This window comes from Denticeps clupeoides, chromosome 12, assembly GCF_900700375.1.
Source record: "Denticeps clupeoides chromosome 12, fDenClu1.1, whole genome shotgun sequence".
In the NCBI taxonomy this organism is placed as follows: domain Eukaryota; kingdom Metazoa; phylum Chordata; class Actinopteri; order Clupeiformes; family Denticipitidae; genus Denticeps; species Denticeps clupeoides.
This window is the reverse complement of record NC_041718.1, coordinates 6,751,591-6,769,867: the sequence shown is the minus strand read 5'-3', so window position 1 is coordinate 6,769,867 and position 18,277 is coordinate 6,751,591. Positions and strand designations below refer to the sequence as shown.

Genomic DNA, 18,277 nt, shown 5'->3' with positions numbered 1-18,277 from the left:
CTTTACCTTTGGATTCCCATTGCAATGCTGTCAATGATTGTTGTTATAGGTTCTGACTTCACCTCTCCATTTGTCATTGCCTCCACACTGAAGTCACACTAGCTGCAGGCCATTTGATTCACCTCCTGTTATATGTCATGTTTACGTTATTTGCACAACTTGCAATGTCCTGGCACAATTGGAGACAGCATTTTCGCTCTGGCCTCTCTAATTTCTTCCCTGTTTACGTTAGCGTCATGTCATTTAATCTAGTCAAAAATAGAATTACTCTATGATATTGAGTACGTGAGAGTAGATACACTATATAAAGTCTTCTCCCAAGATTCCCAAATAGCATTTGTTTTACAATAAAAATCCAATGAATCATGACATTGTAAGCAGAATCTTCTTTCTGGCAACTATGGCCTCAGTAAGATCAACTACCCAATTTGTATTAGTGCCATGGTTGCTTTTGGTATCCTTTGACAGGATGAAAATTGTCTATTCTGAAGTTTGATATAAAGCTACTCATAGTCTGTGCATTTTATGCTGAACGGCTGCACAAATAATACTAGTTGACAATTTAAACTCTATATTCTGATGTGGAAGTCTATAACACTGAATTGGCCCAAATCTAAGGTGACTATAGAGAAAGGATACTTGTTTGCTAAAATCATCAAGCTACAGCCGAATCATGAGGACTCCTAAATGTTTGGTGCTGTATTTCTCGAGATATTTGTTGCTCAACATTTGTTCAGGAAAATGAAATTATGTGCTCTTAACTGAGCAGAATTTATCTTTTAATTAATTGTCTCTGAAATTCCAGGTTGCATATCCTACTAAAGAGTCCAACTGTTGGGTGATGAACGACAAAGAACACCCTACTGGGTGCTTGATTAGACAAGAGAGCATATAAGCAGATAAGTGGCCAATTTTGGCAAATGAATGCAGAGATTAATTGAGCAATTCCCTGCCACAAAATATCTGAAACCTGGTGTGCAATTTGGACAGTAGTCCTGATACAGTAGTTCTCGTAAACAATGACTTTTGGGGATTTGAAAGACTTTGAGGTGATTTTCTTAGAGAGTCCTTGTTCTTTTCTGTTGATTTGTGACTGGTACATGGGTAACTCTTTGAAAAATGGAACTGATCACAAAGCAGCAGGGAGTCTCCGTAGCGAGAGGTGAGCATCGTCTGTAATAAAAGCTTGCGAGGAAAATCATGGATTGGGCCTGTGCCCTTTTTGCATGTGTTTCCCTTAATATATAATGCATCTCAACTGTCTTTAGCTGTCGATGTCCTACTGCGGCTTTCATTCAGATCACCGTAGCTGCTGGGTGAGATACCGATGCCCTCCATAGACTGACAATTACGAAAGGCAGTACAGAGCTGTCTAAGATTATAAGGAAATTGATAGATAATTGATATTCACAGAAAATGGCTAACCAGGAACCAGTTTTTTGATCATTCATCCCCGCACAATGTAGACAACCATCAGTGATCTTGACCTTTGGCCACTAAACTCTAAATATTTTGTCCAGGAAGTAAAGTAAATGTGTGCGCCATATTTGAAGAAATATTTGGGTTTCTGATCCTTTCAAACACGATTCTTTCAAGTCCTCCAACTGCACCCCACAAATGTATCCTGCTTTTCCTGGATCACGAAGGATCTCGTAACTCGGAAAATACAGTCAACAAAGGCCAGAGATTTTGTAGATTGCATCTTCAGAAGTATCTGGCCCCTGATTGAGGCGTTCTTTTTGTGAACCTTTACCTTGAAGGCCAAGACTGCTCATTACTGTACTGTACATGGATGTTCTACAGGTCTGTGGTTGGATGTCCTAATCTTTGGTATGGTGTGCTGAGGGAGGACTTCTCAGGCCATTTTGCAGGCCATTTTGTACAATGACAGGGACCCTTGGCACCCTGTCATAAACAACCAGAGGAGCCTGCTCAGTGACAGCACGCTTCTCTCCAAGTCCAGAACCAACAGACTTTAAAACTCTTTTGTTCCACATGCCATCAAACTTCTCGCATTACTGACAGTGCAATTGCTTTTTGCTATAATTAATTCTTTATTACTTTTACTTTTTTATTACTGTGTGATTGCTTCTATTTTGTTTGAGTTGTGTTTAGAACTTTTAAACATATATATTTTCATCGAAATTTCATAAAACAAATCAGACTTCTTTTTAAAGAAGGAGTAGGCAGAAAGATAAATTTACTTTCCCCATAGCCCTTTCATGAATATACACTTACGTCAATTTACAACAAACAAACAAAACAAAACCCAACAGAACAGCATAATTTCTTTTAACTAAATAATATTTTTTTTATATAACTCTTTTTATCATATTTCTTGTTTATTGTTATATATTGTTACTCAATTCAAAAACTAAATTTCCTGGAGGAACCTTCCCATGGGATTAATAAAGCTCCTACCTGTTCACCTACCTACCAAGGGAAAATTTATAAAACTTTCCTTCACGGTTGCGACTTCTTATTCAAGTATGGACTGGATGGACGGACAGCACAAACAACACGATGTCTGTCACTGGCATAGCATTAAGGTAAAAAATGTTTCTGGCTGATCCAAAGTCTGCCGCTTCAAGATGCACATGTCTAAAAGTAGTTTCTGTCTGCCTCGGCCTGCGGGAGGCCATATGTCCAATGCGACTCATTTTGTCGGTGCTGAGTTTTTTCCCAGCAGAAGCGTCTGCCAACACAGCACATGACGTCAGTAGGGCGTATGCCTGAGAGGGAGTGACTCGAGCGAGCTGAGCCAGTCAGTGCCCTCTCCCTGACTCTCCAAGCACATCCTGCCATCCCTTGGCTGGCCACTCTGTGAGCCGCATGGCCGGCCAGTGCACCGCTCTGCTCTTGCCAGTTCGGCGCGTGAGCGGCAGGAGGGCGCGCGAGTGAGCGCGTAATGAAGATAAGCTTCAATGGCTCTTCTCTCAGCCCTTTCTCTCCCCGGAAAAAAATGATGACTGGCACCTCGCCCTGCCTTGCCACTCTGCGGTGCGTGGTGATTCAGATGGACATTAGCATGCAGGCTGGCACCAGTCCCGGTTCATCCAAACAGACCTGTCACCTCAGTGAGTGACAGACGGCCTGGCTGACCGCGTGAGAGAGAGTGAGACAGGCAGACAGACTATTAGAGAGGCAGAGAGACAAATAAACTGGCAGAAAAATGGACAGGCAAACAGGCAGGCAGGTAGACAGAGCAGGAGACAGACATAGTTTTCTTACTATGAAGAAGGCCATGAATATGACTCTAGGGCTCAAATGAAATCAACTTTTTCTTGACAGGCATCATATCAATCATTATTTTTCTTTTTCTTACTTTTAACCTTTTTTCTCTTTCAGTTGTTTTCTATTAAATATTTCTTTAACTCTGTTTGTGGAAAAAATGGATTCACTTCTTTTTTGGAATCAGTGTCCCACTTGGTGTCATTTGTGTCATGTGTTTATGGGCAGTGATAGATGCCAGCATCTATGTGATTATTTTGAATACAAAAGATACCAAATGTATATGTTTTATTTATGCTCAAATATAGTTGTTTGTATATCATGGCTAATTGATATAGATCTTTTTTAAATGTTGTAAAGGATTGTTGAAAAATACAAACCAATTTTCTCTCCCTTCCTCTCCCTTTCCATCTCTGCAGGTGATATTTGAGGCGGTCTCAGTGCAGGGCCATCCAGGGTTCATAGCGGTTGATGAAGTGCGTGTCCTGGCCCACCCCTGCCGTGAGTGACCCGCTGTGACTCTGCGCTGTGCAACATCTGTTCTGCCACTCCTGGCGTGTCGGTAGAAAAGTCAGGCTTTCACCCGCCCTGCAACAGCCGAGCATGGAGAGTGGTTTCAGAGAGAGAGAGAGACAGAGAGACAGAATGAAACTGATGAAACGCACTCCAGACTAGAAGGCCATCCAGCATTTAGAACTTGTTCTCTATGACTCAGATTAAAATAGGAAACTGTCAAGAATGAAAATGCTGAAAATCGTCTTCTGCTGAGATGGCCATTGAACACATCATTATTCCAAAATTTCACATAAAAGCGAAAATAAGACTACTTAAATCTGAGTTCAGTGGCATTTTGAAGTTGTTTTTGCCTTTCCACATTCAGCATGCTCAAAATACATTTTACTTTACTGAATAGACAAAAATACATTTGTGAAAAATGCAATGTTAATATTGTGCAGTATTAATAATTATATTTTTGACAGGAATATGAGTGGATTTGTAGATATTTTTTGCTTTATAAGAAAATAGTCATGTTTAACTAAATTGCAGAATTGTAGATTGGGAAGATTTGGAAGTTTATTAGACATAGATATATTGATATCAGTTTTTCATCTCTGGCAGGGAAAGCGCCACACTTTCTGAGACTGCAGAGCGTGGAGGTCAATGTGGGTCAGAACGCCACCTTCCAGTGCGTCGCTGGTGGAAAGTGGTCCCATTATGACAAACTGTGGCTACAGGTAAGAACCACTCTGTCACAGGAAACTAACACAAAGCACAATATGTTTACACTCACTGGTTGGTTGCAAGTCTGGTGCCTAGCTGTAAATTGTCACTGTCCCCTCAGTGTTACCCTTATGTTGCCAATTTTTCACTCCTTAATAATATCTGTTCAACAGTGAATGGCTAAGGGCCATTTTCAAACAGTAACTGGGCACAGTGCTATGTGCTAAGGATTGGTTTATTAGTGTAAGGTCAAAGCCATGCTCAGGAAGAGAAACTAACTACATATTGGTTCATTATTTCATATTTTAATTATATGCATAGCAATGACGGTCAGCTCCCATGAACACAACAAGTTAGTTGTTAGTTAGTTTCTTCCTCAAGATGGAGATAAATACCTGGTAAATTTCAATCATTATTCTTTGTGCACGATTGCGCTACGTTGTGATTGAGAACCCCTACACACAGGAGGAAATGCACCAAAATCCAGATTGAGAGGATGTCACATTCGCATATCCTACTGAACTGATACTCGACATGCTCGATTATACCTCCAACCATGGGACTAGTTTTTATTTTTTTGTCTTTTAATTTGGCTTTGTTTTCTGTAGAGATGCTCACACTTCCTCCTTATGTCCTCACACTTTAGATCTTATTTTAAGATTCTCTTTTCACAAACCTGGTTGCTTGTTTCTCTCACATGAGCTGCCAGCACTGTCCAAATGTGCTCACGTTGCATTTAGGTCTAAGGGAAGAATCCTGCAAAAGTGGCACCCTGTATAAAATGCAAAAAAAAGTTACATTCTTTTAATTTCACTCAGACCATTCTCAGATGAGCACGGCTGTCTCCGCCTGTTATTTATTGTGTAAGCAACAATCATTTATTTGGTCTTGGCAAACGGAAATAATGTACAAATATACTTGCATACAGAGTGAAAAGGAGAGAACCACTCCGTCTTAAGATGAATGTGAACGTGCAATGTAATAGAAGGTGTATAACAACCAGCCGTATTCAGCAGCTACGCGTGACCAACGCACATTCAGTCACTAGTCACAGTGTGCAGTGATCAACGAGCAGAACGCACAGAACAGAGGTGACAAGTATATTTTATCGTCTGGGTGGTGAGCATGTTCTGATAAGCTAAGGAGAGCATCTGTTTCCATGGCATCCTTGTGCCAGCTATTAAAAAAAAAAAAAAAAAGAAGTACTCCACTTGGCTGAACTAATGAGCCATCGCGTCCACTGAGGAAGTAAAAACGAATTAATCAAATTAAAATCATCGTAATGTGCTTGATGTGTTTAGTGTGGGGGGCCTCGGGGTGCTTGTTAAGGCTCCTTAAGGCCACATTTAATCTCAGCCTCAGAAAATGAAGGTTCAATGAGCAAGATGTACAGTTTGATAAAAAATAAAGCATCACAAAATGAATACCAGCTTACATCCCCCCAACATTTCTCAGCTCTTCATTTAACATGCAGGCAGTTCATGTTCAAGATTTAACAGAGACTTGACCATTGCCACAATGGCCTTTTTGCGCCCTCCAGTATCTCTGCCGATTGTTTTCTCTGCTGTGAAAGCATCGGCTTCCTGCTTTGGCCGTGCAGAAACACTGCGATCACTTTTCCACCTCGCTCGCTCTGATTGGTGAAGAGCCAACTAACTGTCCACTGCCTGCGTGTGGGCTGATTAACGGCAGGAACTCCACAGGGTGTGTTTGCTTCTTGGCGGTTTTATTTAGCGAGAAGGAAGGGGAGGTGGGACAGAAAAATGAAAAGATGAGGTACATGTGGAGGTGAATGACCCTGAGGATTCTTTTATCAATACCATATTTTGTAACAAATGTATTAATTAATCTTTCTCACATTTTGCCAATACATTATTACATTACGTAAATAAGTTTATACACACGTCAGCACCCTGTTGCACCAAACTTATGTTTAGGCAGAGTCACTGGTCATTCTCTAAATTTGATGTCCTGCTGACATGATTAACCTTGGATGTTACTAGAATCACTGCCTAGTTTTTAGCTTTTAGCGTTTTTTAGCATGAGAGTGACCCTCAAAATGTAGCTATGTGTCAATTGTTCATATGAAAGTGAAAAAAGTGAAAGTGAAGTGATTGTCACATGTGATACACAGCAGCACAGCACACAGTGCACACAGTGAAATTTGTCCTCTGCATTTAACCCATCACCCTGAGTGAGCAGTGGGCAGCCCATATGAGGTTTGAGGTTGGTTTGTTTCTTCCACAGCAGTGGAATGGGAAGGACACGGCCCTGATGGTGACGAGGATGGTGAACCAGCGCCGCTTCTCAGCCACGGTCAGCGTCGCCGACACGGCCCAGAGAGGAGCCAGCAAGTACCGCTGCGTCATCCGCTCCGACGGCGGCTCCGGCGTTTCCAACTACGCCGAGCTCATTGTCAAAGGTGAGCAGTAATGGCGGATATTAACAATGAATCAGTGCTCTGCGGGACTCCTTTCACTTCTCCGAGAACCATTGCCGTTCACTCAAACCCATCATTATTTCAATGAACATCAGCCTCTGCCTTCCCTCTCTTCCTTTCACACGCTCACTAGTTTAGTTTTGCACAGGTTTTGCCTTCATCAAAATACATGAAATGAAATGATTGTTAAAGGAGGCTGGGAGGGGGATAGGGGGCAAAGAATAGAAAAGAAGGAGTGAAAACAGAGACGTGCATTTGAATTTTTCGTTCCACGGACAGAAAAAGATGCTCTCTCCGTGCTGATTTTCCTATCCAAACAAGCCTTTAATGTCACTATTTACCCTCTAATCTGGGGCTTTGATTCCCGCTCACTGCCCATGTGCCCCCTGAGGGGAGAGCCGGGCGCTTTTGTGAAATAAACGGCTGCCAGGAAGCCGTTCCTGTGAAACACCTGTGGCCCAGAAGAGCCGCCGCCGCTACAGCAACCTTGAATCGTCCTGCACCTGGTGTCTTCGCCCGGCTCGCCCTGGTTCCAAGCGGCCCTCCCCTCCCATCTTTTTACCGCGTGTGTTTGTGTGATTGTGTAAAAGCCCTGGAACATGCTAGTTGGCCATATTTTAGGGTTCGCCGCGCGCGCGTGTGTGTGGAGGGGGGGCTGGCCGATTGACCGCCCACTGAGCCAATTCTGGGAGCTGGACTGCTTCCACCATCATCCACTGTTAATCATAAATAATCACATTATTTATGGTTGGCAACCGCAGACTTCGGTGTTTCTATGGCAACTTTGAGGGATGTTAGCGTACCTTTTTGTATTTAGGACCAGCGCAACAGCTCGGGCCTCGCCTTTCCCTACAGGCAGATTTAGACTCATCCTCTCCCTCAGCCTGCATCTGCTTAGCTTAGCTCTCGCTATGCCAGGAGCACAGACATCACCGCCAGCACCCAGTCACAGGAAGTTTGTTTTATTTCTCATCCCACCGTACGAACGCAAGCGATCTGCACCATCTGTCTCTTTCCCAGCATGCTTTTTAGGGCTGTCTTATGTGGGCCAACGTAAGGAGGGTGGGGTGTTGGCTGTCTGGCTGTCGGCTGTTGAGGTTTTCGCAGGCTCGGTAGAAGCTAGCAAGGAGCCCCAGAAGCTCCAAGCATCCGAGAAAATGTTGAATGTGCTGAAAACATTGATTTTGGTTGGGCCAGTGCTGTTCCCAAGATGCAAATATGACAGTGGTGATCTGATAGGATAAGAATGTAGAAATTCAGCACACATTGGGCAGTTTTTGCCTTAGGTAACAGCGTTTTATGTCTCGGGGAGTATGCTGTATTCTTTTCATATTCACCATCTGACCTAGAGACAAAATGGCAAAGTAAAATAATACATAGATAAGTAAATAATAATAATAACACATTTGTCAGGAGACAGGAACTGTTCCTGGGCATAGTGGAGGAGGATCACACCTAGGTCGGCTACATGGTTTTAAAGTTGTGGCTGTCCGGTCTTCGGTCTCACGTTTGATGGCGGGCATGAAGCAGGGTGGAGGATCGTAGGTACGTTTGGGCAAAGCATGGAAATGGCTAGAAGTAAGGTTGTGGAGCACAGACAATGAACCGGCGGGTGTCTCACGGTTGATCAGTGCTTGGAGCGCTCAGTGGCGGAGTGGGGAGCGCTCAGTGACGTAGGGAAAAGCTCACTGCGAAGAAGCAGAGTTTATTATCGGGGTGTAGAGTAAGAGTAATCCATGGATGGGCAATTGGTCGGTAACACCGGTTTCAAAACGTAAGGCATTCAAGGGCAAATCCAGGAGAATAAACAGGGAAGGCAGTCAGCGTGAAGCAGGGTCAGTCAAGGATCAGAAAGGCTTAGCAGCAATGAGAGTAAATCTACGAAGAGCGTAGCGAAGCACTTGAGCAAGATGGCTGTTTAAAAAAAGGTTACAGAAAAAAGTTGAAAATAGGCCTGACTCTGGGTCTCAACGGCAAGTTGTCAAACATCCACTAACCCGTGAGTGTGAAACCAGTGATAAATACTACTGACTCTCATTTGTACAAATTATACAGAATAATATTCACAGTCTGTTTTTTAAAAAAAATGAAGCCGTTATTGAGCCATTTATACACATTTCTTTCTTCAGAGGGAAAATTGTTTTAAAAAGTTTTTTAAACTAATTTCTGCCATGGAAATGCTTATGAAAATGACTGCAATTCGCCTGGTGGAAGTTTCCGTGTTGCCTCGTCTTCATCTGTCATGCTCCTCTGCCTTTCTCATTTGTTTGGGGTGGTAATGTAGAGTCGTTGTGAAGTGTTACTGCCAGAGGCGCGACATTCGCCAATTCGAGGCCCATCTTACTCTTTACTCAGCTGACTTCAGCTGTAAAACCCAGGGGATGACATCAACACACTGACTACTTACTCACATGGGCTTTAGTTTGTTCTAAATTAGTGCTGGCTAATTTAAGATTATATATAGATTGAAAGTGTAAAACTCACAGTGATTTGCCCCACGTGACATGAGGATTCAGCACCATGGACAGAGGCTCAGACCAAGACCAAGACAGCAAAATATTGTAAACATTGTAAGATTTTAATATATATTTCCTGATTGTGTGTCTTAAATCGATGGTGTGGTGCATTATGCTATGCCTTTTATGTTTCTATGGTTGAAAATGTATAAACTTGTCGGAAAGTACCTTGTTACTCCAGTAATAGTTCCACTGTAGCAGAATGTCCTCATTTCTATATAAAAATGCCATGACCCTTTGGTTAAAACTGAACCCTTGCACACACCCACACACCTGCACACACACACATACAACAAGTATTACTCTTCCTGTCTGTTCAGAGCATTCTAGTTTCATACTGACAGCAATTGGGTGAGTCACACTTATAGTCTCTCTCTCGCTTTCTCTCTCACACACACAGAAACACACACACGACAGGTCTACCTTGTGTTCACAATATTGCACAGGTCACCCACAGCTGTTATTTACTGGCTGATGCGGGGGTAGGTGACAGGTGTCCAGCCATGTTTGTGATATGAATAAGTCTTCAGGACACGTTGAGTCCACTCCAGTCTCCCTCAGTGCAGAGGCACGCTGCTACCCCCCCCACTGTCACCTATGTCCTGTCGCATGCGGTTTTGCATTAAAAAAAAAAAAAAAACAGCACTATGCACCGAAAATCAGAAACGGTTCCTGCTAGAGGCAGCCCTGCGTGCCAGACAGCTTAAATGTGCTTCGACTTATTTTCATAGCAGTTTTGAGCATCAGGGCTCGTCTGGCGCACCGTAACAGGAAGTCCTGGGAAGTGTTGATGAGGCCCAGGAGGACTTCACAGCACTCCACTCTCCTCCTGGGCTCTGTCTCATCCTCTGTTACACACACACACTAGTTTTCTGAGAACTGCAGAAAAAAAGTGTTTGTGTGTGTGTGTGTGTGTGTGTGTGTTGCAGGCTTGAGTTTGTGTTTGTGTGCTGCTTGCATGATGCTTCCTTGTACCTGTCCTACACCCTCCTCCTCCTGAGCTCAGATGCGCCTCCTGTTTTGTATGCTGCTGGTCAGACCCAGTGCCTTTTATGTGGTTGGACCTGCAGTGCCATGAGAGGGAATTATTAAGCACAGATCTGATTAATTTATTAATGGGTTGAGGAGATGTCCACAGATAGGAGAAAAGAAGGAGAGAGAGAGAGCCAGAGCGAGGGAAAGGTAACATACCTTGACAGTTGGTTCCTGCTGCTATGTGGGTTTGACGCAGTTGTTGTATTCTATGCCATTTTGGGAACACAGAATGTGGTCTAAACAAAGAAAAAAACTTTCATATACGCGTGATAGTCGCTTAAAGATTTCACGTTCTTTTCTGCCTTTGTTGAGTAACCAAAAATGCATAAAAAGCATAAAAAAAGCAAATGAAATGATAACACATTCAGACAAGGTCATCACAGGCTAAGGAAATCAAGGTTGGGAAAGTGGCTGTTGCTGCCAGACATGGTGGCATCTCATCAAACCACTGACCTCTCAGGCTTTTTTTGTGAAGTTTACATTCAGTGCAATAGCAGAAAACATACATGTAGCCCACCAGTCACCTACTCTGTGGTGGTGGTCGAGACTATGGGGCTTATTTTGAACAATCTAACACAGGACAATAAATTTTTAGGGTTTAACAAGAAAATTGAGTGGTTGTACCTCTTTACATTAATGACTGCTTACGTCATCATAAGCAGCTTTGTGAGATTTGACTGTTTTGCCCGCACGCCTAACAGAATATGTGCCTCACTGAAGCTCTAGGTCCTGCTCAGCTTGATGTGAGCTGGGGTGTTGGCAGCATGGATGAGTGTGAGTGATCTGCTTCCGCAATATTCCACGTCTTCTCCACCTTTCATTAGCGTCTTTATCACCTCACGTCAACAGGAACTGCTTTATACATATGTGTGTGTGTGTGTGTGTGTGTGTGTGTGTATTTGCCAAATTTGAATATTTTCATTTCAGGGATGAGGATCTTATTTGCTGCCATCTCCAGGTTGCCGGTGCTATGATGCCAGCTTACTTGCTCAGCTCAGCTCATCAAACCTTTTGAAGTGGCACGTATTTGAATTAGTGTCTGGGAAGTAGAGCGCTGTGACTTGAACTAAACTAAGTTTGACTAGTTTGATATGTCCCCAATCAGCCTAATGTAAGAAGCCTATCTCCTTCTCTCTCTCTCTCTCTCTCTCTCTCTCTCTTTCTTGCTCAGATTAATATTTTCTCCCCCTGAGACATTTTTCTTAGTAGACAAAAAATGGCTGTTTAGAGACGCCTTGCTCCTGCAGCTCCTCCTGTGTCCATCAGATGTTGTGAATACTCACACACGTTTCTTTAGGGGGTCATTTCTTCAGATGTAGCCATCCCACCCCACACTCCCAGACACACCAGTCCTCATCTGATGTAATAGTAAAATTGGCTGACGGTAAGAAACAGACGTTTTTCATTTTATATATTTTTAAGGGAGGCAAAGAGGCAGGAAGGGTGTCATGGTGAAACAGGGGGGCTCACGTTATCTTTAAGGAGACAGGCCGGGAAAGCAGCATAACCAGCGGATTTGGGGCTGTGCAGCAGGGCTGTGGAGGGAAGCAGTCAGTGTGGAGCTGAGTTACAGAGATGGATTATGGCACCATAATACTGCAGGCAAGATAAGCCGCAGCCAGAGAGTTAGCACTTCAAACAGTGCGTGCCAGTGTATTTATTGGTTTGTGTGTTTTTTTATTTATTTACTCATAGTCTCGTATACCTTTTGAAAGTCACATTCAATCCACTTTGCTTTATAGAATTTTTTTTTTATATAAATTGTGTTTTCAGCGTTGCAGCTGGGTTGACAAGTTGAACCTCTGTGTTAACGCAGTACTGCTGTTTGACCTCATTTTGGTTCTCCATTGGACGAAAATAATATGCTGACATCAGGTGAGCTGAGGTGATACCAGAACATCAGACGTCACACTGCAGACTACCGAACCCAAGGAATTATCATGTCCCTGGTGAAAGTGGCCATGAGTCACAAACCATCTACATTGGGAGTCATGTGGGAGTTATTTCATTCTCAGGGTGTCAGCGGACAGCCATGGAGATGTGGGGTATTTGGAATTTGTGTGTGGGTTCAGCAGTTTATTTTTTCCTTTTCTTATTTTTTAGACAAGGAAAAAGCAAATCCATATAAAATGCAAAGGGTCACATGAGTCAAGTTCAAAAATGGCATTTAAGCAGAGCCATACGTACAGTGACCGGCCTTTTTTCTTTTTTGTTTCGTGCAAGTTGTCTTGTGCGGCAGACGCAGAAAGGCCAACACGTTGCCCAGATCCCTGGAACATGTCAGCCTTGTTAGCGCCACTTATGAAGAAGATGTACACATTTTACTCCCATGCCGGAAATAACATGAAAATGGAGGGATTTCATGACGGGTGGTGGTGAAAGCCTGGCGCCGGGGCCCTCCTCTTCAGCGACGCGCTCATGAAAGCGGCAGGGGGGTCGCGGCCGTGAGCCTCGCCCGGATTTAGAAAGCAGAGAAATGGGCCCTGTGCTGATAATGATGCCAGGAGCGGAAGAGCTCTCTAATGATGCTCCCCCCCTCACCCCATTACTCTCTCCCTCTCTCTCGCGAGCTTTCTCGGCCTCCGCTGTGAGTGCATGGAGAGGAGAAGAAGAGGAAGAAGAGGGAAAAGGGGGCCAAAAAAAAAAAAAAAAACGGTTTCTGGTTTCTGTAATTGTTATCTCGCAGCTACAAATTCACATTTCTTTACGCCGTTCTTCCCCTCCCCCATCCCTCTATCTGCTGCTGTGCCCACCGGGGCTGGATCTGATAGCATGAGATTGCTGGAGCTTTACAGCAGAAAAAAAAATTCCACAGGTTTTAAAAACTCCCCATGGAGTGCAAGTGATAAAGACGGAAATTATAGGGCCAAGCTGTACCGGGCTGGCTGCCCCCCGAGCACGCTCAGCGTAGCACACACACACACACACACACACACACACACACACACAAACACAGACAGAGGTGGCCAAAACCATCAGTAGACGGGAAATGGAAGGGAACCTAATTTTAGCGAGGGCCCATGATAAGGGCCTACACCACTGTACCTTTAGCCAGGGAGGCATGTTCCTGGGGTGGCGGAGGGAGGATTGGATGTGGGTGGGTGGAAGAGGGAGGTCGAGGAGAGGAGTCACCGCAGAAAAGTAAACAGCACTCTTTGCAGGATAAAGGCCGTGCACCGCCGAAAATGCTTTTTCCTCCTCCACCCCAACAAACCTCATCATCTGAGATGAAAGAGACCAAAAAATAGGTCTCTGCACTCTTCCCTCTGGGAGAATGGTGAGTGTGGAAACCACGGCGCCGATCCATAAATCAGTCCAATAATCCGTAGGAACACAGGGGAAAAAATTGAGAAGGCGTCGTGCCGCGGCTGAGCAGCTGCCTCCACTTCGCTCCGCTCGCGCGGTGCTGAAGTTTGATTAGAGACTGTGTGGTAAGAGCGGCGCCGAGGACACTTCCGGGACTCCAGCGCTGTCTGATGGAATAATCGGCAGGTCTCAGGCCACACACGTGCCACTCAGATTGATGCCGGCTCCTGGAAATAGCTGCCGTTTACAATACAGCTGCGGACGCCGGCGTCTGATAGAGATAGACTTGTCTGGGTGTGTGGGGCTGCTGTCATGGACGTAAACATAAACTTGACATTGACGGTTCATAGCTGTCCTTTGTCGAGTTAACCACCTGGGTCTTTGGGTGAGGGTCTTCCAGAAAGTAAAGTTGTTAATGTGCATGCTCCTGGCATCTTTAAATCAATCATTTATTTTCTAGTGTAAAATATGAACCCACATTATCAAATTGCTGTAATATAATGCCACATTTAGACGAATCACTCTGAGTAACTTCTTTATCCAGAGATGGGGACAGCGTAAAGGCCACCGCCCAATCGGCCATCACTGAGCGTGTTCCCGTTTGTTTTTCTTTGCTCTTAATGCCACTTTTTTGTGCACCTTCAGTGGACTCGTGACCTCTGTCACTGTCATCTCAGCACCACGTTCACCATCAAACCTAAACATGCAGATAGGTTATCAGTGTTAATAAGTTTGTGATGTCATTTTTTGAAACCCACCTTTTATTTGTCCTGCTCATGCAAACTGACGGAAATAGTCAGCGATCTTAAGACGTTATTGCACATTATCTCAGGGCAGACTGCATGCTTAAGTAACTCGATAACTCCGGCCTCTGTGACCCGATATTTTAGTCTCATGCTTTTCTGGCTCAGGCAGATTGTGTGCAGTGCATGTATCCCCCCCATCATTTTAAGAATTGCCCCATTTATGTCTTTGAAAAATGGAGCTTCCCATTGTGCTCTAATGGATTGCCTTCTGTAGAGGATAGTGAGCGGAGCTTTGTGGTGTGATTAGAGACGCAGCCACATTCAATACAGCGGATCGGGAGCAGGAAACGGTGACTGATGTAAGACTTTCCAGGCGCTGAGTAGATTATCCAATCGAGTGTCGAGGCAGCGATCTGAGGGACGCCGCTCTCGTCCCCCTCCTCCGCCGTCACCCTCCTTCACTCTGTCTGTCTGTTTCTAGCCCCATCTGTACCTCGTACCCTTCCGTGGTCTCTCTCGCTGTCTCGTTCAGCACTGGCGGACCTATCCCTGGGAGGTAAATGCGCAGCGCTCTGCGCCTGAGCTGGTGAGAGTAGTAAACGGGGGGGTCGGGTGATTGAGTGCTTCTCTCTGTTTCCTGTGGTGACTTCAGAGGGCACAGCTGGTGAATATTAACAACCCCCAAAACACAGCAGCGCCTTTGAGGGGGGCAAAGGGTGCTAAGGGTTCCTGGTGTCTTTTTTTTTCCTCTCACTTTCTCTTTTTTTATTTTATGGCCTGGGGTTGCCTCTCCATGTGGCCTTCTTCCTCCAGTTTCTGCCCATTTGAGTGTATGGTCCTATTCTTTTCAGGACTTTTTCTTTTTCTGACTCTAAACTACGACTCTTAAACAACAACAATGTTGACTTCACATTCAGTTAATTCAATGTGATGTTCATCTGCAATCATACTAAGAATATATATATATATATATATATATATATATATATATAGAGAGAGAGAGAGAGAGAGAGAGAGAGAGAGAGAGAGAGAGAGTGTATGCTTAGACTAATAGAGTAACTAAGATGCTTAAAGTCACATATTGGAATATTAGAAAACTACTTCTTATTGTGTAGAATATAATATACAATTCTCCATACTGCAAGGTAGAGTGTCCATAAAATTGATATAGCCTTGCAGGGCTCTAGATTAACTTTTGTGCACTGGTTGCACTGGTGTGCCCATTTTTTTTTCTTAGGTGCACCAGCACAAATGCACCAAATTTTCACCAGCATCACATTTAATGATAATAGTTTTACATATTGACTTGTAAATGATTAAATATCAATTTGATGCACAAATCTTCAAAGTAACTTACTGAAAATGTGCTTCACTGTACTGAAATTAAAACAAATCTAAATTAAAAATGCAAGTGTTTTGAATTTGATTTATCATCTCCGCCTGATGACCTGTTGCTGAAAGGCAGCAGGGAGAAGGGACACTGGGCAAGTACATTTATCGCTGCATGTGCCGTACTTTATAGATCAGCCCGGTCAGGTGATGTGTTTTGATCAGCACAAAAATGGACACTGAGGCACTAGCTTACAAAAGCAAAGTCTGAGGTGTGGAAACAAACTTTTACCATGAAAAGTGCCATTAAAAAATTTATAAATGACTACACACGCAAATGTAACAAACGACTAATCAGAGGCAGATCCCACCCTTCACAATCTCTGATTGGTTTAGAACAAGACACTGAACTAATAGATGTGAATCACATTGAGTTTACAGAAATGTCCCCCATTCCTTACTTCCTCATACCCCCTAGAATGATCCTCTCTCCTGATGAATTGCATCACCTTGTCCTGCAATAAAATAAATATGACATTTGTGAGCCAGTGCGGCTGCTCCTTGGTCCTTGCTGTGCATGTCGCAAATTGAAATGCATGGAGGTTAAATGCTTCAGGTTGATAAGGCGGGGGTCTTTTCTCCAGCTCTTCTCCCGAAGCAGCTGAGGGGGCACAGTCTCACTGAAAGATGTGTCTAAATGCGGGCTGGTAATCTGGCTTAGTTGATTACATGGAACATGCCGGTCAAAACCCTTTAATTACGAATGGGTCCGCAGGCACCATGGATGTTCAGCTTCTTCACGCGTGGCTACACCACTCAGGCGAGAGCATTATGGGGTCTTCTCATGGCGCCTTCTTTATCTCTCGCCCTCTCTCACTTTCACTGTCGCCCGCTGAGTGGAAAAATAGCGTGATATGGAGAAGGGTAATGTGCTGGAAGTCCACTTCACTCTCCTTTGGCCTGCGTTCTGGCCATCAGGGTTTTGCCGCTTGATTGAAGATTGGCTTGTTGTGGCGGAGGGTGTGCGGCGATGGAGTTGGGACTTGCTTCCAAATCCAGTTACTTTTCGAATAGCAGCATTTTGAGATTAAGGCACTGGGGCAGAAAGTGGGGTTGGATTTGTCAAGGAATTTATTCTCTAGCCATCCACTGGAGTACCATTTTTATTTGAATTTTTTGGGGTACCCATGGTAATTTAGTCCACTGTTTGAGTGCTATTGTTTTTTTTTTTTTTTCGATGAGTGTCATGGTGCACTGGGTGGTGTTGGCAGTTGGTGCTGCATGGACACTTGGGATAGAGTCCTGACTTTTCTCCAACTCCTTTAGTTTACTGGTTTAGGTTGAGAGATTCTCGGGGTTGGTGTGTGCGCATGTGCACCCATAAAGCAGTGGGATGCACATTTACACATTTTTTAAATGTACAGATTTATATAACTAGTCCTGTCACATTTAAGAGTATTAATAATGTTAGCACATTCAAATGATTCTTTTCATGATTAGCACAACTAGTGTGACCCTTGAACCATCTTTAGTAAATCTATTCTCTACTTACAGGTAATTATTAAGCTAATGTGTTAATAATGGTGGTCTCAGTGCTTGATTCAGTGGCTCGGACAGAAAGTGGTAGAAGGTGGCATTGTTCAACTGGTACATTGTTCAACTTGTTCAACTGGTACAGAAATACGTAGTTATGGTGATACACCATAACTACGTGGCCCTGTAACCAAGGTGAAGTGAACACCGTCTATGCTTGACTAGGTGACTGTGTAGACCTAATAATTGACACTGTGTCTGGGAGGCCAGAGAAAACAGGTGTGTTTTCCATTTAGATTTAAACACTGAGACTGCTCCTGAGTTCATTAAGTATTTTATAGTTCAAAAGTAGGATTTTGTAGTCAAACCTAAATTTAATGGGTAATCAGTGCAGTGAACATAAGACTGGGATGATGTGGTCAAATTTTGTGGTTCTAGTTAGAGCTCTCACTGCAGCATTCTGAACTAGCTGGAGTTTACTCATGCACCTTCTAGAGCATCCAGACAGTAATGCGTTGCAGTAGTCCTTGAAATAATAAAGGCATGAACCAACTTTTCTGCATCGGGCATTGAGATCATATTTCTTATCTTTGCAATGTTTCTAATGTGAAAGAATGCTATCTCAGTGATATTATATACATGTGAATCAAATAAGGACACCTTTATTTCTGTACTTCTGTACTGAGATAGCAAGGCTATGATAGTTATGATAGTCAGACAGCTTACATTTGGCAGCTTGGCTGCAGGAGGCCCAAGTACAAGAGCTTCTGTCTTAACACGATTTAACAGAAGAAAGTTATATACTACACATTCCACCGATACATACCATAACACTTTTACTTCTAAACAATTGAAATAGTTTATGCTCTGGTTTTCAATTATATTCATCTTCATGTTTTTGGAAAAATGTGTGTATACTA

At 43.6% G+C, this 18,277-nt stretch overlaps 1 protein-coding gene across 13 annotated transcripts in view; it reads left to right on the top strand.

Annotated features, from left to right (window-relative positions):
* ptprt (protein tyrosine phosphatase receptor type T) overlaps positions 1-18,277 on the top strand; it is a 223,199-nt gene that overhangs the window by 75,482 nt on the left and 129,440 nt on the right. For all 13 annotated transcript variants that reach the window (XM_028997567.1, XM_028997574.1, XM_028997573.1 and 10 more), the window contains 3 exons: positions 3,651-3,732; positions 4,351-4,466; positions 6,700-6,874. In XM_028997567.1, coding sequence (XP_028853400.1) covers positions 3,651-3,732; positions 4,351-4,466; positions 6,700-6,874 — 373 coding nt within the window. The remainder of the gene's footprint in view (positions 1-3,650; positions 3,733-4,350; positions 4,467-6,699; positions 6,875-18,277) is intronic.